This window comes from Festucalex cinctus, chromosome 11 (assembly GCF_051991245.1).
Source record: "Festucalex cinctus isolate MCC-2025b chromosome 11, RoL_Fcin_1.0, whole genome shotgun sequence".
Taxonomy (NCBI): Eukaryota; Metazoa; Chordata; class Actinopteri; order Syngnathiformes; family Syngnathidae; genus Festucalex; species Festucalex cinctus.
In genome coordinates this window covers 15,534,439-15,561,392 of record NC_135421.1, presented here as the reverse complement: position 1 = coordinate 15,561,392, position 26,954 = coordinate 15,534,439, and the positions used below count along the sequence as shown (strand labels likewise).

General features: G+C 39.4%; 2 protein-coding genes across 10 annotated transcripts in view; both read left to right on the top strand.

Moving 5' to 3' along the window:
• LOC144030379 (uncharacterized) overlaps window positions 1-18,736 on the top strand; it is a 42,821-nt gene extending 24,085 nt beyond the window's left edge. Inside the window, exons 5-14 of one of the 9 annotated variants that reach the window (XR_013287243.1) lie at window positions 238-276; window positions 384-503; window positions 4,930-5,103; window positions 5,180-7,665; window positions 7,838-7,946; window positions 8,947-9,004; window positions 11,563-11,955; window positions 14,325-14,420; window positions 14,509-14,588; window positions 15,761-18,736. Coding sequence is in view for 6 of the 9 variants with exons in the window: in XM_077536623.1 (XP_077392749.1) it covers window positions 238-276; window positions 384-503; window positions 4,930-5,103; window positions 5,180-7,665; window positions 7,838-7,946; window positions 8,947-9,004; window positions 11,563-11,955; window positions 14,325-14,420; window positions 14,509-14,510 (3,477 nt within the window). In the remaining 3 variants the exon portion in view is untranslated. Of the gene's footprint in view, window positions 1-237; window positions 277-383; window positions 504-4,929; window positions 5,104-5,179; window positions 7,666-7,837; window positions 7,947-8,946; window positions 11,956-14,324; window positions 14,421-14,508 lie in introns of those variants that run through there. The other 8 variants (XR_013287242.1, XM_077536623.1, XM_077536624.1 and 5 more) reach the window with 8 other exon arrangements.
• Window positions 18,737-20,286: 1,550 nt separating this feature from the next.
• Window positions 20,287-25,342, top strand: LOC144031041 (ly6/PLAUR domain-containing protein 1-like). The gene is made up of 3 exons (XM_077537746.1): window positions 20,287-20,491; window positions 21,523-21,654; window positions 24,287-25,342. The coding sequence occupies exons 1-3, from the start codon at window positions 20,311-20,313 to the stop codon at window positions 24,526-24,528; spliced, it is 555 nt and encodes a 184-aa protein (XP_077393872.1). The 5' UTR covers window positions 20,287-20,310; the 3' UTR covers window positions 24,529-25,342.
• Window positions 25,343-26,954: the final 1,612 nt, after the last annotated feature.

Sequence of the window (26,954 nt, the reverse complement as noted above, 5' to 3'; positions counted from 1 at the left end):
AAGAGGTGCTCTTTGGCGGGCAAAAAAAATGTCGATAAAAAAGCCTTTTTGATTAAGTGATTAATCGTGATTAATCAAAATTCTTGCACACCTCCTGCTAAGTCTTTTTTTATTTTTTATTTTATTTTATTGTTTTTATTGAGCCCATTTCGTAATCATGTCCCCTAGACAGATGGTCCAACATTAAAAGTGTGAGGCAAATGAAAGCTTTAATTGTCCGTTTGTTTGCTCATCCAGGTGGCCAACCAGGTGGTTCAGGCGCTGCTCACTCAAAAGGTGCGTTACTTTTGTGTTTGTAGCATGTACACCTTCATACGTGGAGTATTTGAGGTACTGCATATGATGCGATGGTCCGTGTTGTGTTACTTGTGCGGATTTGGCAGGACTTGAAAGAAGAATGCGTGAAGCTTCGCACGCGCGTCTTTGACTTGGAGCAGCAGAACCGTATACTCAGCGTCTTGTTCCAACAGCGAGGGTCAACGACCCCAAGTCCCGCGCCGCAGGTACGAGCACAATTCATTGCAACTTTTTAAACCTGCGTAACCTTCAAGGTACATGTCTCGACTTTTGGAGATTTTATAGTAGTCTTTTTTTTGTTTGTTTGTTTGTTTGTTTTCCAATATTCTTTTTTTTTTTAATTTTCAAGGTTTTCAACAACAAATGAAAAACAAAACAATTTAAAAAAAACTCAAACACATACAAACAAAAATACAAAATAAGTCAATTCAGTAATAGTAGTCTTATTTTTAACTTGAATAACATTTGTGTTTATTTATTTATTTATTTATTTTTTAGGTAGGTTTATTTGAACTTGTACAACATGTATTTATTTACTTATTTAATTTTATTTATTTATGTATTTATTTATTTACGTACTTCTAGTTTTTAAATGCATTTTATTTTAAACTTGCGCAACTTTTGGAGATTTTATAGTAGTCTTTTTTTTTTCTTCCCAAAAATATTTTATTTATAATTTTCAAGGTTTTTAATAACAAACAAAAAAACAAAACAATACCAAAAAAAAAACGTAAAAACCAACCAAAGAAAAATACAAAATAAAAATAATAAATGAGTAAATAAATACAGCCCCCTCTCTCTCTACAAAAAAAGTTCTACCAGCAAAAAATTGTAGATAATAAAACTCAAAAATCAACAGCCTGAAATCATATCAATCTGGCTCATCATATTAAAAAATAGTAGTCTTATTTTTAACTTGAGTAACATTTATGATTTAAATTTTAATTTTTGTAGGTAGGCTTATTTTAACTTCCATAACTTTATATTTTTATTTGCAATAGTATTCATTTGGATTTGCTCATGTTTTGTGACGCTTACTGTACTTTCATTCTTAACCTGCATAATTTATATATTATAATATTGGGAAGTTTTATGGTTAATTTATTTTTAATACGATGTTTGGTATATTGACAGTAATTCATTACAACTTGTACAATTTTTTGGGATATTTCTGGTCGTCGTATATTAACCTGTGCAACTTTATGGCATGAAAGCAACTTTTTTTTCTTTTTTTTTAAAGGTAATTTTATTTTAACGTTCTTAACTATAGGGTGATTTCTGCAAATCTTTTTTTTTTTTTTTAAGGTAATTTTATTTTAACGTTCCTAACTATAGGGTGATTTCTGCAAATCTTTTTTTTTTTTTTTTTTTTTTTTACCCGCCCAACTTTTCTTTGAAACATTAGTTTTATTTTTACCTGTCCAACATTTTTTTTTGTTTTTAATTTGAAATTGATGTTGCAAATATATGCATACTGTTTTCCAGGAAGTATAAATGTGACAAATATGTAATTATTTGGCCAACGTGCTTTAATGACACGGCGTCCAACCAAAGCTGATTTTTTGCTCATTCAACATGCTGTGTGAGGTGAGCGGGCCGAGGAATGCTGTCTTTTCGTCTTTAACCTTTTCCGCAAAAGGTCGTTCTTTTGGACTTGACGGCGGTTTGGCCTTTTGTCGACCATCTGTATGCGTTACCACGATGACGATGCTCAAAGCCGTTTGCAACAAAGCTTCTTTTCTTGGCTGTACCGCACAAAAATCTCAGGGACGAGCTCGTCTTATGTGAAGGAAACTTGGAAATGGCAAAAAAAATTGGGGTTGGATACTTCGCCCAGATGGATTGGCCAAAACGAAATGTTTCTTCATTTGCTGTTGTCCATCTTTATTTGTATTCAAAATTTGGCAACAATCATAATTAAACATTGGTGAGTAGTTCCTTTTTAAAAAGCCACGTGGAACAAGTACAGTAAATCCCGCCATATTGTCAGTATTTGTCAAAGGTTGTTTTTTTAAACCTCACCTGAGTTAGTCACTGACAACACATTAACCATTTTTGTCCAGTAACCCAATTATGGACGTTATGGGTCAATTTGACCAAACTTTCTGGGTTGTTGTCTACAAAATGACCCAATTTTTTGACCCAAGTAAAGGATCTGACCAATATTTATGAGTTTATTTACACTAAAAGACCCATTTCTTGACGCAAAGTTGAGGATCAATACATTTTTGATCCATAGTGTTCCAACTGTTTTCAGAGTGTATACTCTAAAAACAGTTGGGTCAAAAGTAACCCAATTATGGATCAAAAATGGACCAGTCCACTTTTTGGGTCAATTTGAACCAACTTTCTGGGTTGCTTTATACAAAATGACCCTTTTTTCCCAAAGTAAGGTATCCGACCAATATTTATGAGTTGTTTTACATTAATTTCTTGACTCAAAGTTGGGTCAAATTGACCAAAGTAGAGGATCTGCCCATTTTTAACCCATAGTTGGGTTATTTATTTTTTTTACCCAAATGTGTACACACTTTTAGGTTACTTTTGACTGAACTGATTTTAGAGTATATCCATCCATTTTCTTGACCGCTTATTCCTCACAAGGGTCGTAGGGGATGCTGGAGCCTATCTCAGCTGGCTCCGGACAGTAGGCGGGGTACACCCTGGACTGGTTGCCAGCCAATTGCAGGGTACACAGAGACGGCCTATTGACAATTCGGAGCGCCCAATTAACCTGCCATGCATGTCTTTGGAATGTGGGAGGAGACCAGAGTACCCGGAGAAGACCCACGCAGGCACGGGGAGAACATGCAAACTCCACCAATCCACGTTTTGGGTCAATTTGGCCAAATTTTCTGGGTTGTTTTATACAAAATGGCCCAATTTTTTGACCCAAGTAATGGATCTGACCAATATTTATGAGTTGTTTTACATTGAAAGACACATTTTTTTCCTCAAAGTTGGGTCAAATTGACCCAAGTAGAGGATTGGTCCATTTTTTTGACCCGTAGTTGGGTTAGTTTTGACCCAACTGTTTTTAGAGTGTACAATCTAAAAACACAAAAACACTTAAAGGTTGAAATTTGATTGAAAATAAGCAATTCAGTGATACAGCTTCCTTATTTATTTTTATGTTTTGAAATTATATACTATAATTTTCAAAAAGTATCAATATCGATATCGGCAATACTGGCCCTGTATTTACTTGGTATCAGATCAATACCAAAATTGCAATATGTACGATGTTCAAATTTGGTAGCTGCTGACCAAACATCTCTCGGACAAGTTTGTCTATGAACGATGCCTGGAATGTAGTCATAATGATTCTAAAATGGCCGATTGAAAGCAAAATGGCGGCCTTCCGCCGTCTTTTCAGCCTTGGCTTCTTGAGACTATTTTTCCAGGTCCACTCATGATAAACAAAATTTTATGACGCTGAATGAAACTGGCTCCAGGGGCTGAATTAAAATAAAATAAATAAATAAATTTGCACAAAACATTAAATTCTTGATTTGTTGCAACATCCCCAGCTATCGAGAAAGTTGTTTGTGATATTATCGTCTCGCACCTGAGGCTAGAATTTTAAATGCGCTCGTCTCCAGTGAAGTTGCAAACAAAAATGATCGTCCTTTATTAGTCCCACTGAGGTTCCGCAATGCAACACAAACGTATCAACAGGAGATTTTGTCAGAGGAATGCGGTGACGCCGGGACAACTCGAGCACGTTTCGTCCTCACAAGTGACATTGACATTTCCGTCAATTTGTGTCTTACTGTATTTTGGGGAGATCTGCATCCGATTGGGGTTCATATAGCCAAATGTTGGTCATATTATGAAGCTTGGAATTCGCCCAAAATGGGTGCTATGAACACCCAAATTGGTCCACTTCCTGTTAAATCTGGGACATGGGTCTTTGAGACATTTTGGTGTGTCCCCAATTTCTTTTTAATTGCTTAATCTGGAGTCTGGGACTAGTTACACGTTGAGTTCCTCCACATATTGACTCACTTCACAAGCATATTAAGTGCCCCTTCATCTGACCATTAACGTGGATTTTAAACATATAAGGGCCAAAACATGCCTTGTGAAAATTAAACTGCACGAAAAAAATAGACACCACAGGGTGCTAGAACTGCACAAATGGAAATCAACCCGACTTTTTTAAAAGATGTGCTGCTTTTAATATCGTGACATGACGACGACGACGTCGATATATTGTGGCAGTTTTAATCCTGCGATATCGCGATATTGCCGTTATCGTTACATCCCTACTCGTTATGGGACACCCCAAAAAAAAGTCTCAGTAACCCATGTCTGGAATTGCACAGCAAGTCGGCCATTTTGGTTTGAGAAATCACTCCCAGACTCCCATTGTCACCAATCAAAATGAATTAGGTCAACATGTTTGTCCTAAAAAGATGCACCAAAAAGTCTTACGGATCCAAACATGAACAGGAAGTTGTACATTTTGCTTTGAAGCAACCTTTTTCTGGTGAATTCCATAGCTTGACAAACTCTTATTGGGTAATCCAGCAAAATGAGCCCCAATCGGAAGCAGGTGTCCTAGAAACCTACGCAGATGAGTGATGCTCAGCAATGGTCTTGAAAGCCAAAACGGTTTCTTCTGTTCAGGAAATCCAAAGGAATGGAAAAGTCTGTATTGCTGCGGGAAGGTGGCCCAGCCTCTTGAGTCTCACGTGCCCACGTAGTAGCGTAAGTGGGAGTGATCTGTCTTTATCCAGCACTGGGAGTGAATACTCCACCGGCTCGCACACATGGGCAGAGGGACGAGGCCTGTCCAAACAGGTGAATTCATCCTGTCAAATGTTCTGTGGTTAAGATTGAAAAGGATGAATAGTTCTTGATATCCCTTGCAATGCAGTGCGCCAGCAGCCGGGACAAAAGGATGAGCGCGGGCGTCGTACATGGTCATCAGGCGGACCTCGGCCGGAAGGAAGGCCACATCCTTAAGGGCCTCAAGCGTCTTCAAACCGGCGTCTCAAAGGAGAAACCCTACCCCGGGTCTGCACCGCACTGCAAGGACTGCATGACCTCCAACGAGGGCATCTACTCACTGGGCATCAAGAGGAACCTGTTGGGGACAACGGCCAACAAAAATGTAAACGGAGGGATTCCCATTGTAGACTCTGATGAGAGCAGCAACAACTCGCAAAGTCAGGAATCCAGTGACAACATGTCAGGAGAAGTCCAGACAGATGACGGTCCAAAAGAACCTTTCGGGAACACTATTTCAGACAACTTCATATTCTCAGCGGACCCACCAATGAAGCAGGAAAACGGAAGCCAAAAAGAAAACTCGCAAGAGGAAACCGAGGACTCTGGAATCATACTGAGCGACAGCAACAACAACCAGGAACGATCCACCGACCGCAAATCCCGGTTGGACCGCATGGACTTGGAATCCCGAGCGAGGGATGCCGACTCGGCTGTGCGGCATTCTGCCACCAGAGCGTTGAGCTGCGTGAGCGAAGCCAGACAGCGCAGCTCTTCGGCAGAAGTTTCACACCAGAGGGACGGCGGCGGCATTTCACGGAACCCCAAGCCCAAACCGCAGCTTTGCGACTCGGCCAGGAAGGCATTCATCCTACGCAGCAAGAGCGCTGACGCCGGACCGGAACAGCACAAACACACCCACTCGCCTCTCCATCAAAACCTCATTCGGGGCCACAAATCGGCCAGCCCGAACAAGAGGGCCAGTCACGGAAAACTGCACAGTCCGGGTCATGAGGTGGAAAAAGACGACGATTCTGCATCAACTTGCAAGTCTTTGGAGCGCGTACAGCAGCGCTCGCCTCTCGCGTCGCCCATCAAATGTGCTTCAGCAATCAAGCCGATTGTGCTTGATGAAGGTTCAAAGACTCCAGCGACACAATCCACAAGAATTCTGTCCAACGGTGAGGAGTGTGAACACGTAGAAAAGCAGGAGCAGCTCACTGACTTGTTCTCTTCAGAACTCGGCTCACCGTCTGCCCCGCTTCCACCGGGTCGGACGACTTCGCTCCTGCTCAGAACCATGTCAGACTCTGGACGAGTGAATCGTCCGCAGAGCGCCACTGTAGGAAAGAACACGTCCGGTGACCAGACTAACTTTCCAGCAGACAATCAAGCTACCCAAGTTGTCTTCAATGGCCATTCGTCCAGGATGGCGGCCGTACCCAGTCTAGAAACGCACGATTCGGAATCGGCCATTGCGTACCACAGTGGAATGGCTGCTCCCTCTTTGTTGCCAAATCCGAATGTCTTACAACGGTCCCAGCAGAGCATCAGCGAGCCCAAACTTTCCGAAGTCTTGCCTCAGACGTATTCCAATGTCTACTATCACAACTGTCAGAGCTCTGGGTCCAGAGCTGCGAAAATGTCTCTTCCTGCAAACGCCAGATCCCACGAGGCGATCTCGGGACCAGAAAGCGGCACGTTCCTCCTGTACAGTCGCCAGAACAAAGATGAGCCAAACAAGTCCATGAAAGGCATCCAAACCTACCAGACATATATTTGTGACCACCACATGATGAACGAATGTGGCAAAGCCCGGCGGAAGATTGAGACCCGTTGTAATTCTCTGGATTCCGAGCCCTGCAGTGCTGCAGTCACGTCGGACGGCGGCGTGTTGCTGGACTGGGGCTTCGACGAGGAAGGCTGGCTCTTCAAGCGTTCTGTCTCTGTGTCCACCAGACCCCCGCTGAAGCCGGTGATGGGCATGAACGGGGCCAAGGCTCGAAGCCAGAGCTTCGGGGCTCGCTACATGGACCGTCCCAGCTTCAATCGGTCTGGCAAGGTGCGCACTCAGATCAAAACCCACTCTGGGAGCTCCTTAAACTCCCTGGGTGATGTTCTGCCGGGAAGCATGAGCTGCTCCAGTAGCTATCACTGCCCCATGAACCGATCACTACTGAACAACTTCCTTATCGAAGAAGGCCTGGCAGTTCCGCCGTTTCTGGGCTCATCTAGCGAAAGACTCCAGAGTCTTAAACTCCAACGAGAACAAGCCAGACGCCTTCAGATCGAGCAACAGTTCTGCAGCGCCTTCGGAGAACCTGTGTGCGAAGAACCCGAGAGGCAGAGTACCATAACCACCATTGAGGAGAAGGTGATGCTCGGGATCGAGGAGAACTTGCACAAGTCTCAGGAGCAGGAGAGGATTGGCGAAGTCAAGCAGAAATCCGGATCCACCTTGGCCAACTGGTTCGGTTTCCGCAAGGGTAAGATTCCCGTGCCGAGCGGCAAGAAGACAGACGTGGCAAAGGCCAAAGAAGAGAAGAGGGATCAGAAGATTACGTCGCTGCTCGGGGGGAAGCAGACCAAGACGGACAAGAAGAGAGACCGGAGAAAAAGTGATGGAAAAGACTGGTAAGACTGATTCTATGTTTTGTTTTGTTTTGAAGCTGCCTTTCACGCATGTACAAGTTGTGACACTCGTCAAACACGCAACGCAAATCCAGCTGCAGATGAACTTCCAGCGTAATCTAACAACCGCTAGCAACTTTTTGCAGTTTGTTGATGAACGGTTGTTCCGTTTCAGTTCTGTGGGAAGGAGAGAGTCGCACGACGCAGTGCGAGCGTGCATCTCAATGCCCTGCCCGGGGATATCGCTTCATGAAGGACACAGTGACATCATTGGGGACGCACAGGTGATGTAAAAAACAACTCTTCTTTTCCTCCACATACCAAACCTTGTCAAAGTCAGTTTTTGGGTTAGGGTCTTCGTCACTCTGTCTTTTGTTATTTTACAGTTTAGCGCAGTTTGTTTTTAGGACTGACAGATCTTCTTCTTCTCTTTCTTCTTCTTCTTCTTCTTCTTCTTCTTCTTCTTCTTCTTCTTCTTCTTCTTTTTTTCTTCTGCTTTTTCTTCTTTTGCCTTTTCTTTTTCTCCTTCTTTTTATTCTTTATCTTATTTTTCTTCTTCTTTATCTTCTTTTTCTTCTTCCTCTTCTTTTTCTTCTTTGGCAGCGTTGCCTTGGCAACAGCTAATTGCCACAATCGTTTTATTGCGCGTCCATTATGGAACAACGTGACAGCGAAAATGAAGATATTCCGTAGTATTTACAATCAATTCTGTGACTCAAACGTTTGATAAATAAACTAAATATAACGTACCGTGTGCGCCTTATAAACCAACAGTAGATCAATCGAAGGTAATAGAAGTCTATCACCCCGGATCTCGTTTCTCTCCGGTGATTTCTCTGTCTGAATCTCTCGCACCTGCTGGCATTCCATCCATAAAATATTCTCAAACGAAATCCTTTCACTAAGATTTAACAGAAAACCATAAAGATATGTAAAAAAGTAAAATATTAGACTCAAAGATGATAGATTATTGTTGTCAAGGCAACCAATCAAAGGTAATACTATAAGCCGGGTGACATATTCACCTCCGCGCCGTGTTTCTATCAGTTGTCAGCGAAACTGAGAAGGTCTGTCAGTTAGCGACCGCTTCCGTCGAAGCTTATTATGTCAGTTTTTCAAAGTTTCCCGTCATTCGCCAGCAAAAGGGGCATCGGTCTGTGACGGATGACGGACCATCCGTCACTATTGATGGAATATCCATCTCTGGATTTACCCTGAGCAATGATGCAAATTTTCTTTTTGTTGATTACTACCGTGCAACCGACGCCGCTGATGTTGATCCAGAGAGCTGACGGCGAAAACGGAGCCCTGATCAAGACCACCCTCCAGGATGCAGTTATGGGTAAGCGTCAACTTTTTGCTAACTGTCAGTTCCAAGATTTGGTGTGCTAATAAGAGTTTATTTGCCATTTGACTGTTTTCAGGAAGAAGTAAAGCCCACATATGAAATGTATGTATAAGTCATAAAAGACTTCACTAAGTACTAACTCAACTTACGTTTTCTGTGCGTTGTTCTAAATTTGAAATTGGCTGATTCAAATATTAACAAGTGGAACCCGGTTTGTAATGAAAGTATAGTATTTTTTTTCCGCGCGAAGCGAGAACGATATTGTCACCTCATTAGCATTGAAATGAATAATAGATTGTGTCACAATATTTGAATTTAGTCAAGGCCTCCCCGTTGTGTCAACACCTCGTAAGTCAATCAACCCAGACCGAGACAATGTGAACTTTTTAAAGATGTGTCATAATCGTGACAGGGGCCTCTTTGGACCAATACGGACATTCTGCATTGTGAAGGTAAAAGGTCACTTACAGTAAGTGGACGCCCATTGATTGTGTTTTCACGCTGCATCGCACCGCTGCCAGCATTTGCCGTCCTCCCTCATATATTGAGAGGGTGAGCCCATTTGGGATCTAATTGACTTCATTAGATCCCCGCTGATGTTTCGATAATCATTTTTTTGCTGTATGTAATGTTGTTGTTTTTTGGTGTGGTGACACATTTGTCAACTCAAAAAGTATGCCGATTTTCTAATCCACATCTCATACCAGATAATTTGTTTTGTTATTTTATTAAAAATTAAAAACATGCCCAGGGAGCATTTAAATGGGCTGTTTCTATTATATTGCAGATTTATCATATTGGAATGTAACCCGTGCAATGGAGGGTGGGGGTATTTATATCGGTTTTACTGTATGAACTCATTTGCTTCCCAAAACATATAAAATGTTCTATTTTATAAAATATTGCTATGGTCCGACTCCCAAAAACATATTTACATGTATAACTGTTTTTAAAATGTATTTTTATGCTAGAGCATACAGAAGGCTTTGATGCAGCCTCTGACCTTAAGAGGTGGCTTAAAGCAATAGTAGTTATTACCAAAGAACGGCCAGCAGGTGGCAGCAGAGTATCAACCATGTTGCAACAAGCTCTTTCTGCCAGTGTTTTCACCAGGATTGTGGATGTTGATGAACCTTAGCTATATTCTAATGCAAATTGCAGCAAAACGGAAACAGATACAAATATAGTTTTTTTCCTGATGAAAGAAGACACTCTAATCTTTCTCTTGGTAGGTTCCATGTTTTGATAGTCGTGGAGCACAATATTCTATGGGCCTTGTGAAATCAGTCCAAATCCAGCAAAACAGCCGGGAGCGAAGGGGGTTGTTTCCGTCAAAATGGCTGCCAGCCAATGAGTTAACAGCTAAATCTTTAAAAAAAAAAAAAAAAAAAAAAAAAAAAACATCATAAACGATGAACACTGTGCAGTTATTGGAGTATATTGCAAATAAAATACGCACCCGTCAGTGTGTATTTTAAAGGCCATCCCATGATGCATTTCATCGTCACTGTGGTGGACGCATGCTTGGTTGTTGAATGTTTTGTGACATGACAGCAAGTGGTTCAAGTGGACTCGCTGGAATTCGCTCGTTTTTTTGTTTGTTTTTTTTTTCCCTCTGCTTGTTAGTCGGAACTTGTTCCGTTGCCAAGAGAACGAGTGAAGTGCAGCCTGCCGATGAATCGGACCAAACGTTTGGAGCAAACGGAAAAACACGGGCAGCTGTTGAAAAAAACTTTGTTGTCAAACAAAGCCAGTAGAAAAGCAGAACGTTTGCATCCAAAATGGAAAATATGTCAAATTGTTTGTTGTAATAATAAGATAATGATTCAGGCTAATTGTTTTTTCATACATACGTAATTAATTAGATTTGAACTAACTAACCAATTGTGTAATATTAAAAATATTAAATGTATATATTTTTTTGTAAAACTGATTCTTTTTTTTATTTTTTGTTTAGTGTTTACATAAATAAATTCAGTAATTATTTTTTGAATAAATATAAATGATAGTTCATTTTGCCATTTATTTAATTGTTATTTATAATAATAATTTATTGTTAAATAATGAAAATCTTGAATTATTAGCAGTAAAAGATAATATAAAGAATATATTTTTTTAAATGTTAGCAATATAACATAATTTTATTATTTTTAAAAATACACGTATTTCTTTTTTTGTAATACTTTTTATATTATTTATAAGAAATGAATTATTTATTTAAAAATAAGTAGTTTGTCAATTATTTAATTTTATTCACTAATAATTTATTCACCAATGATTTAATGAAAAGAATACTTGTGTATTATAAAATTAACATACAAGATTTTTTATTTTTTATTTTATAACTGACATTAAAACAATGGACTACTGAAATAATAATGATTTTAGGTTAAAAAGATGTAAATGAATGTTGATGATGTAGATGTCGGTCGGTTGGTTCTCCATAATGCTTTTCAGTGCCACTTCAGCCACACCCTTCACCCTAAGCCCCTCCCCCCCAATTGTTAACCGCACCTCCCACCCCGTCGCCAACTGTTGTGCTTGTGCCGCAGGGTCCGGCTGCAAGATGCAAACGTTGGACAGCGGAATCGGGACCATCCCCCTCCCCGAATCCTGCTCCTTCTTCTCCTCCATCCTGCACCTCCTCCCCAAGTCGTCCTCCTCCTCATCCACCCCCGAGCTCGACCCCGAGCCGTCCGGCGCTGGCGTCCCGGACTCCCCCGGCGAGGACGAGTCCCCGTTACCCCGGTGGAGGATCCCCTCGGGTTTGGGGGACCGTCTCGCCGGGGCGCCCCGTCCGCCATCCGACGCCGCCCACATCCAGTCGGTGCCTTTCCCTACCGTGGCTTTCCTGCGACCCGCCCGACCCCGACCCCCACCTCGACCCATTGTGACGTCTGCCCGTGTGTGCGATCCCCGCGACAGAACACACGCAACCCCGCAAGGTAAAGTAAAGGAGGGGCGGGCGCAGTTCGGAGGCAGCAAGTAGGACACAAGTGATCGAGCGGGGCTCGACTGGCCGTTTTTGCCCAAAACAATAAACCCAAGTCAAAAGCAACGTTTATAATTGTCAAGATGAAGACATTTTTCTGCTTTTTAGTCGGGCCCAAACGATTAATCGGCTGCCGATTATAATCGGACGATTATTGGCCTTCAAACATCCGCCAAAACAATCGGCCAATTGGGCCAAATGGCCGATTATTTTCCCCTTCAAACGTTATCAAAGAAAACCGAGGTTTCCGATGCTGTGAAAGTACCCTGAATGCACCGTTTTGCTTGTGTAGCATTAGCAACTAGCAAATAAGTAGCATATGTTAATCTGTTGTCGCTAAGCTTCCTTCAAGCTTTTTAATGACACCTCAGTTGGAGTTAACTTTAAAAGTAAACACATGACGTTGAGAATTACATCCGCTGTATATTTAAATATATAAAGCATGCTTTGTTTTTAAAACATTGTTAGCCTATTGCGAAATGCTAAAAGTGAATGGAGGATCCCATTCAAATGCTAACAGGAAATTAGCATCGACTTGGGGAGTGTTTTTCCTTCAACTAACGAATATCCAAACATAAATATAGATACAAGTACACAAAAAGGCAAAACGACGGCAAACAAAATATCATTATTGAGTAAATGAAGCTGAAAAATATGTCCCCTGGTTCAATTAAAAATAAATAAATAAATAAACTGCACTAACGAGACGAGATGTTAACTTTGCTGCTGTTTTGCCCAGCAGGCAAACAGTGTTGCATCATTCAGTAGAACAGGGAAGACGGGAAACAAGGGGGGAGGGGCTTGAGTGAATTTAGGTCAAGTTTTAAAAAAAAGAGAGAGAGAGATGGAGGCCATCCTGTGAATGAGTCTGATGGAAAAAATGTTCATTTTCTTCCATATGATTTCTCCAGTTAGCACAAGCTGCTTCTTAGGGATGACAGCAAAAAAAAAAAAAAAAAAAGATTTTCAAGGGGATATATTTTGAAAAATGGACTTCTGATGGCTTCTATTCTGATAGTTGTGTCTCTTGAGTGCCTCAAGTGTGAATGTAAACATTCGATTCGAAATGCGTCTCACCCAAATGTGTCAAATTTTGATCCACAAAGTCAATACCTTGCCACTGAGTTTGTGACTTGGAAGCTAGTCTGGGTGAAGATCTGCCGTTTTCAGGTGACGGCCAGAATCCCGGCGGATAATCAGATCGAGATGAGTGATGAACACAATCGGCGATTCATTAACGTTGAGTGAGAAGTCTGTTCTTGTCAAAAAACAAAACAAACGCTTTGTTTTTAGCCGGTTGTCACAGTAACATAAGCTGTCCTCGGCATTGGCCCCACAGTAGACGTGAGTGAGTGAATGTATATTGAAACAAGTTTGAAAGTAACAGAGGTTGCACTTTCTTGACCCTTGGTCCATTTTGACCAAAACGTGTCCCATACAGGGGAAATGTTTGAAAACATCTTTTCGATCCGCCGATCAAGTGACCGAGTATCTCAACGTCAGTGACAACGTAGCCCCCCCCCTACCGAGAGGTCAAGGTTTCCTCCAATCTCGCCTGTACTGCAAGGTTGTTGTCGATCAAGGTTATTTTAGTGAACTAAAACTAACGAAAAAAACTATAATTAAAAAAAAAAATTTGTTCACAAAATAAAAACGAAAATGCTTTGTAAAAAACGAAAACTACATTTTTTTGTTTCCAAAACTAAAAAAAAATAAAACTAATTCTAATTATAGCAAAAATGTCAATTTTAGTCTTTGGTAATGAATTGAATGCATGAGCCTTTGGGGATGATTTTAAACGTGATTTTAAGTAGATTTATTTTGATATTAATCAGAATAAGGTCGTTTGAAAGTGTGTCAACCAGAAGTGACATCATCGAGCAGCACCTTTAGATGACGTTGCTCCCATGTTGTTGTTGTTGTTTTTTTTAAATATTGCAAACAAGTAATACACATTTTTAACACAACTAAAACTCATCCTAAAACTAAAACTTCTGTCACACAGAAGTGACGTCATCTAGAAGCAGCCAATAGAAAAACACCTTCAGATAACATCGCTACCACTGTGGGGGTTTTTTTAATATTGCGCACAATTAATACACTTTTTTTTTTTTTTACTAAAACTAATACTGAAACCAACTAAAACTAAGCATTTATTAAATAGCTCAAAATAATCAAACAGAACCACCATGAAAACTAATTCAAATTAACTAAAAAAAAAAACTCAAAATGAAATCAAAACTACGATATCCCCTTTGTGTCAAATCGTCTGCGTTTGTTTTATGAACAGATCACATTTCCCGGTTTGTTTTTTTGCCGCAGGCGGAATGGAAGCAAAGAGGCTGACGTATATGAAAAGCAAGAGCAGAACCCCTCCGAGCCAGCAGAAGGAGCAGACCAGACTGCAACTGGCCAACTGTAAGACCACAAAGAAAAATCCCGCCAATTGGTTGTCCTCGGGATTGCTCGCTTTTCACTTCCTGTTTTTCATTTCCTTCCATTTCAGAGCTCTTGACACCATTTGGGCATCGCAAACCGACACGAGAAAAGATGCAAACGCTCCCAATTTGGGAGCCACCTAAACAAGTGAGCGCACGCGCACTCACCTGTGTTGTCTGATGAAAACCCGACTGGTTCCGATGCCCGGATGTGTGCTCCAGTCCAGTCACGTGGGAAACATTTTGAAGAGCCTCCAGCATCCAACATTACTCGCCATCTGGCAACACATTTGGCGGGAAACAACAACAACAACAAATCTTGTGCTGTTGTTTTCCCTCTGGTGATGTTTTTTTTTCTCTCTTTTCTTTTTACAACAAGCTGATAGTTGCTCGACACGCGTATGGCCAACGCCTCAAATGTTCTGTTGGTGCGTTTTTTGGAGGTTGAAATGAAAGCTGCAAGCAGTGATGAGCTCAAAATATCATTTGGATGCAATTCTACAACCACATTCGATGGACTAAAAGGTTTGGACATTTTGTCAGGTTAAAATATCGGCTTCTGATTCCATTTAAAAAAAAAAAAAAGTTACTTCAACCTTAACTAGCAAACCATTCTGTTAATTTTTTGGGGATGTGTACAATACGCCGAATTTTTTCGTGTCCACTCAATTTCGTGATGAGCAAGGAAACTGGTGTCAAAGTCCGGTTTTTTGTTTTATTTTTTGTTTTTCAACTTTGTAACAAAAAAAATGCAAGGTCTGAAATGAACCTCAAATGGTTGCACTTTGAAACAAAAATGTACAACTTCCTTTCCAATTTCGAGCGTGGGTATTCAAGCCTTTTTTTTTAATAGACAGGTCCGCCCGAGTTTGTGTTGATTCGTACAACCACTTTCCTGCAATGATTGATGATGATTGAATGAATGAATGATGTTTTTTTTTTTGTTTTGTTTGTTTTTGCTATTGTCATCTAATGTATGCAATATACAATGATTGACAACATCAAAAAGTAGGTGCGAGGAGCTTTTTTGGATCACTGCTTGTAGCTTTTTAATTGTCACGATATTCATTGCTTGATATTTTCGACCACTCTGCACTTTTGTAAATAAAGATTCAGTGTCAAGGTCCAACACAAAACCTTCGATGGGGGACCCGCCGACGTCCTGCATGGTTTCCAAACAAATCTCACGTTCCTCCTCACAGCTTGCTCGGACATGAAAAAGCTACTGCGCTGTTTCACATATCACAAAAAGTAACTGTCATGCCCGCTCTCGTTCTAGCGGACATGCAAATTGTGTGTTTTTTTGGTGCTCCGCCGCAGTGATGACGTCGGGACAAAGCCGGTGAGGACCTTCTCGTACTCGCTCAGGGAAAAACCTGATCGACGCTGCTGGCGTTCAAAAGAGGACAACGTTGGGATGCGTCGGGATTGAGGGTTAGTTAGCTAACCCGAACCTTCATCTTGGTTTGTCAACTGAAATGGACAGCAGGACGATCGCCGTCCGCTTACTTTTTTCACTTTGATTACGTTACGTACATATTCCGTCATTTCCGGTGTCGTTTCGGTGTTAACTATTTACATTCCTGTCTTCCCCCCACTTTGACATGTTTTTGCACTCACTTCCTGTTTTGCTGAAGCGACAAACAGTGTTTAACAAATTGGTCCATTTGACTTTTCAATCACGAAATAATCGTGTATGGTGTATTTTTGAAAATGGATGTCATAAAAGTGAAACGCTTGGCCCTCGCTAACATGGCGGCTTCGAGACAAATGGCCGACTTCTTGTACAAATTTACGATTCTGTTTTCTCACAAATTTATCACTTTAGAAAGTTGCAAATTTGCCACTTTACAAAGTGGCAAAACTCGCAAATTTATTAGTTTTTCTCTCGCAAATTTACCACTTACTTTACTTTTTTCTTGCACATTTGCCACTTTACAAAGTCGCAAATTTGCCACTTTATAAACTCACAAATTTACGATTTTTTTTTCTCGCAAATTTGCCACTTTCTAGACTCTCAAATTTACGATTTTTTTTCTTGCAAATATGCCACTTTATAAACTCACAAATTTGCCACTTTATAAAGTCACAAATCTGCCACTATAAACTCGCAAATTTGCCACTTTATAAGTTTGAAAATTTGCCACTTTAGAAAGTCACAAATCTGCCACTATAAACTCGCAAATTTGCCACTTTATAAACTCGCAAATTTTCCACTCTATAAACTCGCAAATTTACAAGGTTTTTTTTCTCACAAATCTGCCACTATAAACTCACAAATTTGCCACTTTATAAACTCACAAATTTGCCACTTTATAAGTTAGCTAATTTGCCACTTTAGAAAGTCACAAATCTGCCACTATAAACTCGCAAATTTGCCATTTTATAAGTTTGCAAATTTGCCACTTTAGAAAGTCACAAATCTGCCACTATAAACTCACAAATTTGCCACTTTATAAGTTTGCAAATTTGCCACTTTAGAAAGTCACAAATCTGCCACTATAAACTCGCAAATTTCCCACTTTATAAACTCGCAAATTTACAAGGTTTTTTTTCTCACAAATCTGCAACTACAAACTCACAAATTTTACACTTTATAAAGTCGCAAATTTGCCACTTTATAAACTTGCAAATTCATGAGGTTTTTTTTCTCGCAAATCTGCCACTGTAAATTCACAAATTTGGCACTTTATAAACTCGCAAACTTGCCACTTTATAAACTCGCAAATTTGGCACTTTATAAACTTGCAAATTTGCCACTTTATAAACTCGCAAATTTGCCATTCCTAAACTTGCAAATTTCCGAGTTATTTTCTCGCAAATTTGCCACTTTAGAAAGTCACAAATCTGCCACTATAAAATCGCAACATTGCCACTTTCTAAGCTTGCAAATGTACGAGTTTTTTCTTGCAAATCTGCCACTATTAACGCACAAATTGGCCACTTTATAAACTCGTAAATTTGCCACTTCTAAACTTGCAAATTTTCCACTTCTAAACTTGCAAATTTTCCACTTTCTAAACTTGCAAATTTACGATGTTTTTTTCTCGTCATATTGCCCCTGCCCTCTAAAAACAATCTATATATATTTCTATGTGGCCCTAATGTGCCGTCGTAGTTTCAGACCCCTTGTTTCACAATTTTTTTTAATTAGTTTTATTTTTGTTACATTTTTTTCCCAGGTCTTCCCTGTTTATTTTTATTTTTTATTTTTTTCATGTCATATGCACTCATTAGGTTTTCGATTACAGCTGCTCTGGTTCGCAGTCTTTGCTTTTTCCTTTCGGACAGCTGTGTTGGGCGTGTCCGCCAATCAGCTCCCTCCCGCCTCAGGTGGATTGTCCAGGTGTACCTCGTTGTGTCATCAGGTTGCTTGTATTTAAGTTCCCTGCCTGGTGCCAGCAAGTCTTGTTTGCTTCACTGTTGTTGATAAGTTGTGTTATTTTCGTGCAGACATTTTTCATTGTTAGTGTTTTGATAATGCCCTATGCCTTGTTTGTTTTTTGTGACTATCCATCCATAAAGTAGCATTTTTTTATGGCGACGTAATTGAAAAATGAGAAATACTGTTGCTTCTTTGCATTTGCCTCCACAATCCATTTGTTGGAAAATGACCTTAAATGTGAAAACACAATGCAAGAAAGTGATTTTTGTTGTTGTTTTTGTTGTCACCTTGCATCAGTTTGTTAAGCACCGTCCGTTTCCACAAAACGAAGGAAGGCGCCGCCGATTCCGTACCCGATCCCGTCACTATTGAGCCATAAGAATATTTTTGGGGAATATTCCAAGCGTAGCGTTAGACCTCTTATTTACCTCTCTTTATTCAAACTATGCTCACTTGCTATGTGCATGTTCATGGAGAAAAAAAATCAAAAAAGTAGCAGTGGTGTTTATATACCCGTAGCAACACATACACGTCTTATAAACGCGTCGGACGGTTTTTTTGATTGATCAGGGAAGCGACTGGCAACACTGACAATATACGGGTAGATCGAGCTCGACGTTGTTTTAAAAAAAAAAAAAGAAAAATGCTCATTATGAGTATGCATATTGTATTTTTCTAACATTTACCTTGTATTTATTACACGCTGCACTGATTGGTGGACTTTTCAGTTTATTGCACATTTCTTGTAATTCTTCCTGATGAAGTTTTTTTTGTTTTTGTTTTTTTAATAATCTCCTAATCACAGTGATTGATGTTTTTGTGATTGTTTCCTTTGCAGTAATCACTTATAAAATTGTATATTGCTTTGTTTTATGTTGAAGGGGGGAAAATAAAGAAAAATTATTTCAGTACTTTTGACTTGAATTTTTTTTTTTTTTTTTTTTTTTTTTTTCAATGGGACAAATCCATGCACTCCAATTGGGATAAAATCTTAAATGGAAATAAGAAGAAAGCGCATTTGTAAAGGTCAAACTTTAATTCAGTGTCAACGGTAAAAGATTTGTGTGTACCAGAATGGAAATGTGGCACAAAATCTGACAATGAAACAACTTTTATTTATTATTTTTTTATCCTGCTTATCTTAAAAGGCACTTTTTTTTCTTTCTTTTTTTTTTACCTTTTATGATCATTATTTTAACCAAGCAAATTTTGATTTGAATGAAACATTTGTTGATAATGATGGCCCAACACTAAATGTTAAATTAGAGGTCAATCGGACCAGAGGTTTCCAAATTCTTTCAAAGATTGGGGCATATTTTAATCACTTGAACTTTTGACCTTTTATTTGACCCTGTGGATCGAAATGTTTCATGTGATGTCTTTTTTTTTTGTAATTAACTCATTTGCTCCCAAATAAGTACAAATACGTTCTAGTTTATTAAATGTTTAAGTGTCCCAAAGACGTATTTATACGTTTTTTATGCTAGAGCATATAGAAGGCTTTGTTGCAGCCTCTCAACTGCAGAGAACTAGAGAAGCAAAGGTAGTAATTACAAAAACGTCCAGCAGGTGGCAGCAGAGTATAAGAGATCAATCAGGGCCATGTTGAAAACTAGCTCAACTACTCACAATTCTAAACTGATTTGTGAATTATGATGAAACTTAGCTATATTCTATTGGTAATTGCTGCAAAACAAAAAAAAAGATATAAATATACTTTTTTTTTGTCCTGATGAAAGAAGAGACTTTAATCTTTCTTTTGGTAGGTTCCATGTTTTGGTAGCAATAGAACACAATATTCTGTGGGCCTTGCAAAATCCAGTCAAACAGCCAGGAGTGGAAGGGATTGCTTCACTCAAAATGGCTGCCAGTGAATGAGTTAAGTGTTATTATATATATATATATATATATATTGCTTTTGTGTACAAAGTCCAATTTTGCGTTTTGTTTTTTTGTTTTTAGTATGAGCTCATTTTTTTGAAGATAGTGACCTTTTTTTGTATCGCCAACCTCCCCACAATATCGTGATAATTATCGTATCATGACTTTCATATCATGATATCATATTGTGATGTTTGGATATCGTTACATCCCTACTACTAACTACTACGAGCCGACGGGAAACAGGAAGCGGAAATATGGCGTGGCCTTTTACATTAAAAGCATTCTAAATAAGATATAAGTAAACATCGAATAATAGAATTCTTAAAATTGACTGCAACGAGTAGCCTATTAGAGGACTCTCGATCAAGTGGGTGCTCGGTGGGCCAGGGGTAACCTGGCAATAGCCAGATGGATATTATCTCCGGAGTTTGCTCAGCTTGAGAATTCAGCTTGCGAGAGCAAGGTTAGGCCAGGGGCCAAATTCTATCCTTTTTTTTTTTTTGTCTAGTCCGTTTCCAAATTTGAAGGTACTTGTGGTTTCAAGTCCAGTGCAGAGAGAGGGAGAAGAGAGGGAGAAGAGAGGGAGTGTGCCTGAGCGCTGATGTCACCGCAGAGGATAAAAGAGCGCTTGAGAGTCCCGTCAGGTGTCCTCCGCACTCCACTTCAATATGTCCCGCTCGCGGCGTCTTCCTCTCGTCGGCTTGCAGTCCTCCAGTCCAAACGGACCATGTGGATCCTCGTGTCGCTTCTTGCTTTGCTCCTGCTTTTCTTCTTCAACTCAGGTATGGAGAGGAGATATGTATTTTTATGTATTTATTTTTTTTATTTTTTACACTTGAGTATGTATTCGTTTTTCTCAGTATGAACATTTTGATATTGGCTATCAAGCTTTTAAAAGGTAACATTTCATATTTGATGCTGAACAGCTCTTCCGGGTGAGTCCCAAACAGTTACTTGATTGAAAATACACCAAAAAAAGTACAGAAGCGTATTGCATTCACTTGGAGTATATAGTATAATATAAAAAAAAAAAAAAAAAAACTCCTGTTTTTCTGACTACTATTTTGGGGGGGTAGGGAGCTTTTTTTTTTACTTTTTTTTTTTGAGGATTTTTTTTTTCCGGTTTTTATGAATATTTTTTTCTGTCATAAAAAATATTCCCGAAAAACAAGGGAAAAAACAGGAGGAAAAAATATTCAGAAAAAAATGGAAAACATATTCCATTAAAACAGAAAATAAAAAATTACTCACAAACAAAAAAACAACCCCCCCCCCAAAAAAAAGTCAGTTTGTGTTGATTTTGATTATTTTTGTATCCAATAATGACATTAAATCCACTTAGAATTTAAACATCTAAATCAATATCAAATAATCTGATACAATATGATCATCAAAAAAGACGTTTATTTATGTTGTTTAAACTTTCACACCCAACAAGATGTTGAACAGGCAAAGAATTCCTAAAAATCAATCTTTAAAGCTTATTACCACAAAAAAAAAAAAAACATTTAGAATTTACATCAGGGGGAAAAAAAGGATGTAAAATGTTTTGTCTTTCGGTGAGGGTTTGGCTTCTTCTTCCACTTTTTGTGTACAGCCAAATAACTGACTGATGGTTTATCGCCACCCAGTGGCTGTAAACTATATTGCAACTGTGCCGCTCCTCAACAGCAAACATCTCTCATGTACTGAAATGAGAACATAAAAGGCGCAAAATTGAAATTCTTTTGCGCAGCATGCTATTTGGCGCTAAAATATGGTTAATAATCCCTGGGATAGTAGGGATGCCATTACGTGCGTGTTTGTGTTTCAGGCGCGGCTCTCCAGATTCAATGTTATCAGTGCGAGGAGGTGAGCCACGACTGCACCACGCCCGAGTTTGTGGTCAACTGCACCGTCAACGTGCAGGACATGTGCCAGAAGGAAGTTCTGGTGAAGGAAGACGGTACGGCCAATTGCGAACCGGAACATTTATTTATACATGTAAACACTTCATTCGGAATGGCGAGGTTGCGTGCGGCAACGCTCAATGATCTATCCTGACGTAAATGCGTCATGACGTCATCGTTTCCACACACTAAAATGGCGGCGTCTGCCCCAGAGCTTGTCTGCGAGGGGAGAACTTGTTTTGAAGTACTTGAAACTTGTTTTTTTAATCAAAATGGTGCTTCAAAAAAAGTTTACAAACTATCACGATAACTGTGCTAAATGACGAATAAAGTCTATCTTGATGAATCACGTTATCGATGTCCGTGCGCCTCGCGGCCGCCGCGGGACTGATCAGATTAAAGTGGATTACGTCACTTGTAAACAGGTGGCCAGAGATCTTCATTCGGAATGATTTCAATCAGATAACTTAAAAAAAAAAACGTCTGACTCAAGACTATTGCTACATTCGAGGAAGTCGGAAATATCCGAGTTCAAACCAGGAAGTACGTCCGGGAACGCCCCCTTGAACTCGGAAATTCCACTCGCGAAGTCGGAAAAAAACAAGGACCCCGACTTCACCGGCGGACTACAATGTGACGTCACTCTGAACGGCAAAACACAATTTACTTGAGTATAAAACTAGATAGCTTTCTTCATTCATAAATATTCACCATAACTTAATGTAACGCAACGTACGTGACAGTATTGCCGCCATATCCCTCCATGAAATTAGACTGTAAACTACTTAACTGTATGGAATGCTTATGAAATAAGATTAAAACAATAAATGAAGCAAAATTGCAAATAGATAAGTTTACTGGAGGTCAAATTGAGTTTTGAGGATCAAAATAAAAAAAAACATTTATCACTATCCGCCATTTTGGTTGTTTACTTTCACCACGAACGCTTTGAGGTCGGAACTGGGAAGTTTCAACTCGGATATTTCCGACTTCCGACCATCCTTGAATGCAGCATAAGTTAAGGTTAGTGAGGGTATTCCTTAACCGTGACAAATTTGCAACATATTTTTCTGTCTGTATAAGACTCGTGTATATCAATATTAGTCCTGTATACTGTTTGCCCCTTATAGAGATTGAAGTACACTGTAATACTTTGACGACTTTTTTTGTCCTGGAGACTAGCCAGGCTTTTTCCATTTCTTTCCATTTCCATCTGTGTGTCATTTATGGCGGCCACCTGTGCTTTTTTTTTTTTTTTACCTTGACAAGAATCGTTGCTCTTCCCGCCATGCACTCACGATACAAGATCCTATAATGGTGTTCCAGCAAGCTTTTTGTGTCGCAGATAAAAGATGTGGAGCTGGACATCTCCCAACAACTGCATTAGCGGAATGACACATGGACAAAAAAAATAAATAAATAAATAAAAGCTTTTTCTGTTTTTGTGATGTGATCTAGATTGAGTCTGACGATCCGTCCTGGCCACTAATTGTAAATTGATGATGAATGCCTGCTCAGGTTTTCTCTTTCACATCTCACCTGCGTGGTTTTGTCAGGTTGAAGTCTGGAGATTGACTCAAATCTTCCGCCTTTTACCTGTGATGAACTCATTTGTTGTTTTTGGCTAATTAAGTAATAATAATAATAAATATGATGATTGTTTTGTGGTTTTGCTCCCTCCAGTCTCTTCTTTGGATAGGTCAAAAGCATTCTCAATAGAGTTGAAGTCTGAAGACTGATTTTTTTTTTTTAAATTTTTTTTAACATTGCTTTTTGTCACTGTTGAAATTGTTTGTAATTATTGGAAGCATTTTTTGTTTTATTCCTTTCAGTCTCCACTTTATCAGTTAAAATTGATGCTCGATAGGGTTTAAGTCTGGAGATCAATTTCCAGACACTTCCACATGATTAACTCATTTGTAAGGCTGGGTTTAATAAACGAAATAATCAATATCGAATTGATTTTCATTTTTGAGTGTTTAAAAAACGGAATAATCGATATCAAATCAATTTTCATTTTCGAGCCGATTGGATTCATGAAGCCATGAATCGATTGTTTTAATATCTTTTTACAATAAATTCGTACAAAAATAAAATTTTAAAGGCCAAATTTACTGTTCACATTAATTCAAAAGTATTTTCTTACATTTCTGAAAGACCCCCCTTTATTGCACTTTAAGACAATTAACAATCTTTTTTTTTTTCATTTATATTTGCCACTATTGAATTTGAATTATGAAAATATTTTCATCTCATCCTCAGTTAAGCGATATAACGTGTTACTTTCATTAATTAATTAACTAAATCATTTAACCAAAATATTTATTCGGAATTTATTTGTGGAGTTTTTAATCATTTCCTAGATATTTCTGAAGAATTGATGTTCCATAATCAACATTGGATTGAAGTGAATCAAATCAGGAAAAAATCAAAATTGAATCAAAATGAACTATTCAAAATCAAATCGATTGAGGAAATTGGAATCGATATCTAGTCCTATACTCATTTGTGATTTTGGCAAGGTTTTATTTTTGTGACTGAGCTTTAATCAATGATAATAATTTTCTCTGTTGAATCAGCATTTGTGATACAAAGCTAAAATAAATAAATAAATCATGCAATGAAATCGATGTAAGTTGAGATTGATAACTACGCCCCCCCCCCCCCCCCCCCCCCTTCTCTGGTCAGGAATCCACTACCGCAAGTCGTGCGCCTCGTCGGGCGCGTGCCTCATCGCTTCTTCCGGCTACCAGCAGTTCTGCACGGGCAAGATGAACTCGGTGTGCATCAGCTGCTGCAACACGCCGCTGTGCAACGGACCGCGTCACAGGAGACGAGCTCAAGCTTCGGCTTCCCGCGGCCTGACCCGGCCACATTTTGCCCTCTTGGTGGCGCTGTCGTCAATCGGCGACATCAGTCGCCTCGTTTAAAGAAGAAACGCCGACATGTATATTTACTGTTTACAGGTCATTAAGGTTTCTGTCACACCTTGCATTCAAATGTGACGTTTTCAATCATCACGACCCACGATGAGCGCATCTTAGGCAAAGAAGACGAATGAAACAAACGCACTGCAGATTTCCAGACATGCATTTTATTTGACATGCTACAAGAGGAGCTCGAAAAACAAGACGGGAAAGTTTGCCTCAAAAACAACCACAACAACAACAACAACAACAATCAAGTTCATTTGGGCCACTGACCTGTATATATAACTGGATAACTCGCCCATCAACGCCAGTGCAAGCCCTTGAAGTCACAGGGCGGCCATCTTGTTACTCCCACCTCGCAAGCAGACTCAACTTTACATACACAAAAGAAATATTGACATTTCCTCCTGTACTAAACATAATTAAGCATATAATTTATACATGTATTTAAGACAAGTTGTAAAATGTCTCAACTCCACTTGTTTATGTTTAATAAATGCAAAACAGCATAAATCATGAAGTTTTTACGAAATACGGTCTCAAATGTTCTCCGATTTGGATGCGGTAAATGTATTGTTTCGTATAGTGCGAAACGTTTCTTGGGAGGAGCAATATGGCGGCCTCGCCACCTCAAAAGACTTGGCCTATTGGCTATCCATTCATATAATATAGAGCAGTGATTTGGGCCAAGAAATGGAAAGCTTTGGACAGGCCATGTCAATCTCCAGACTTCGACCCAAAACAAACTCAAACTCATTTTTGTGCTTTCCTCTGAGGGCCGTTATGACGGTGAGAAAAAAAAAAAAAAAAAAAAAAAAAAAAAAAGTTTTGTCGTCTCATTGTATTATTACGCGATATACATAACAAATTGATGACTTGTTTTGAAGTCAGAAGTCAAGGACAGTAATTTGTTCAATTGTTGTTCAAATGGCTGTAAAAACTAAAACTGAATTCTAATTAAAAAACATTTGGTATTATTGGCGAGCTAGTGGGCAGACTAAACTTTTGGGCGAGTGGTTAGCACGTCCGCCTCCAAGTTCTGAGGACTCCGGTTCGAGTCCAGGCTCCGGCCTTCCTGGGTGGAGTTTGCATGTTCTCCCCGTGCCTGCGTGGGTCTTCTAAGGGTACTCCGGTCTCCTCCCACATTCCAAAGACATGCATGGCAGGTTAATTGGGCGCTCGAATTGTCCCTAGGTGTGCTTGTGAGTGTGGATGGTTGTTCGTCTCTGTGTGCCCTGCGATTGGCTGGCCACCAGTCCAGGGTGTCCCCCCCGCCTACTGCCCAGAGCCAGCTGAGATAGGCGCCAGCACCCCCCGCGACCCTTGTGAGGAATAAGTGGTCAAGAAAATGGATGGATGGATGGCTAGCTAGTGCTGCTAAGAAACGCATACTTAAGAAGTGGAAAAGTGTTGATCCAGCTAAAGAAAAACACTGGATTCATGAGCATATGTCTAACTGTACACCAGAAGAAATTTTATTTTCAACTAGCAGACTTTGATTCGACTTGGTTGACCCAGCTTGATATGATTTTACACTATTGATTTTTGTTATCTATTGTTGCTTGTACAGTATAACTTTTTTTTTGTGGAGAGAGGGCTGTATTTATTTACTTTTTTATTTTGTATTTTTTATTTTGTTTTTGAGGCCTTAAAAAAAGAAAAGAAAAAAAATGCTAAATAGTTAAAAACAAATCTCGCATAATCTCCAGTTTTGTTTTGTTTTTTTAAACACATGATTTGCTGGTGTGAGAGTCACGCTGATACTCAAGTGCCTTAATCAAGTATAGTCTTATATTCAGCATCGGGGTTCTTACTTCATTATTTGAATTTGCCTGTTTTTTATTTTTTTGTTTGTTTTTTATTTTTTTGTTTTTGCATTTCATCTACCTGTACCATATTATGAACTTATGTGCAACTTTGACATCAAGACTTGATGTGCTGTATTTATTTTTTAGCTGTTGGAAAAAAAAAAGAGAGAGAGAACGGATCCAATCTTTTTGTATGAACGTCTGGACCAAGCAGCAAGTAGCTACGAAAAGTACATTTGTAAACATTATTAAAGTTTCACGGACCGTCCAACTGGAAATTGATGTTCAATCTCACAATCATCTTATCAAAAGTGTCACAAAAAGCAAAATGACGATCTCAAAGTGTGAAAAGTGGGCCTGTTTAGAGTTGTATTTTTATTTCTTTTCCATAAATGCCAACAGGTAGAAAAAATTTGTACCTTCTGCCATCTAGTGGAAGAACATTTCATTGTTTTGCCTGTTACAATAGAGTGAGTCCTCGAGTTGAGGCGCACTCGACAAGACGTTTCACCTTTAGAACGATTACGCCCGGTCCGCCATTTTGGCTCCTCGTCAGTGTTTTTCTCTCGTCCGCTATTTAGCCCTTAGCTAGTGCTAGCTAGCGCTTGTGCACTTGTC

Bases quoted from the DNA above. Each gene is read 5' to 3' on its own strand.
- LOC144031041 (XM_077537746.1), top strand. From the start codon at position 20,311: ATGTCACCGCAGAGGATAAAAGAGCGCTTGAGAGTCCCGTCAGGTGTC. The intron at 20,492-21,522 runs GTATGGAGAGGA...TTTGTGTTTCAG, and splicing joins GCTTTTCTTCTTCAACTCAG to GCGCGGCTCTCCAGATTCAA. The intron at 21,655-24,286 runs GTACGGCCAATT...TTCTCTGGTCAG, and splicing joins AGTTCTGGTGAAGGAAGACG to GAATCCACTACCGCAAGTCG.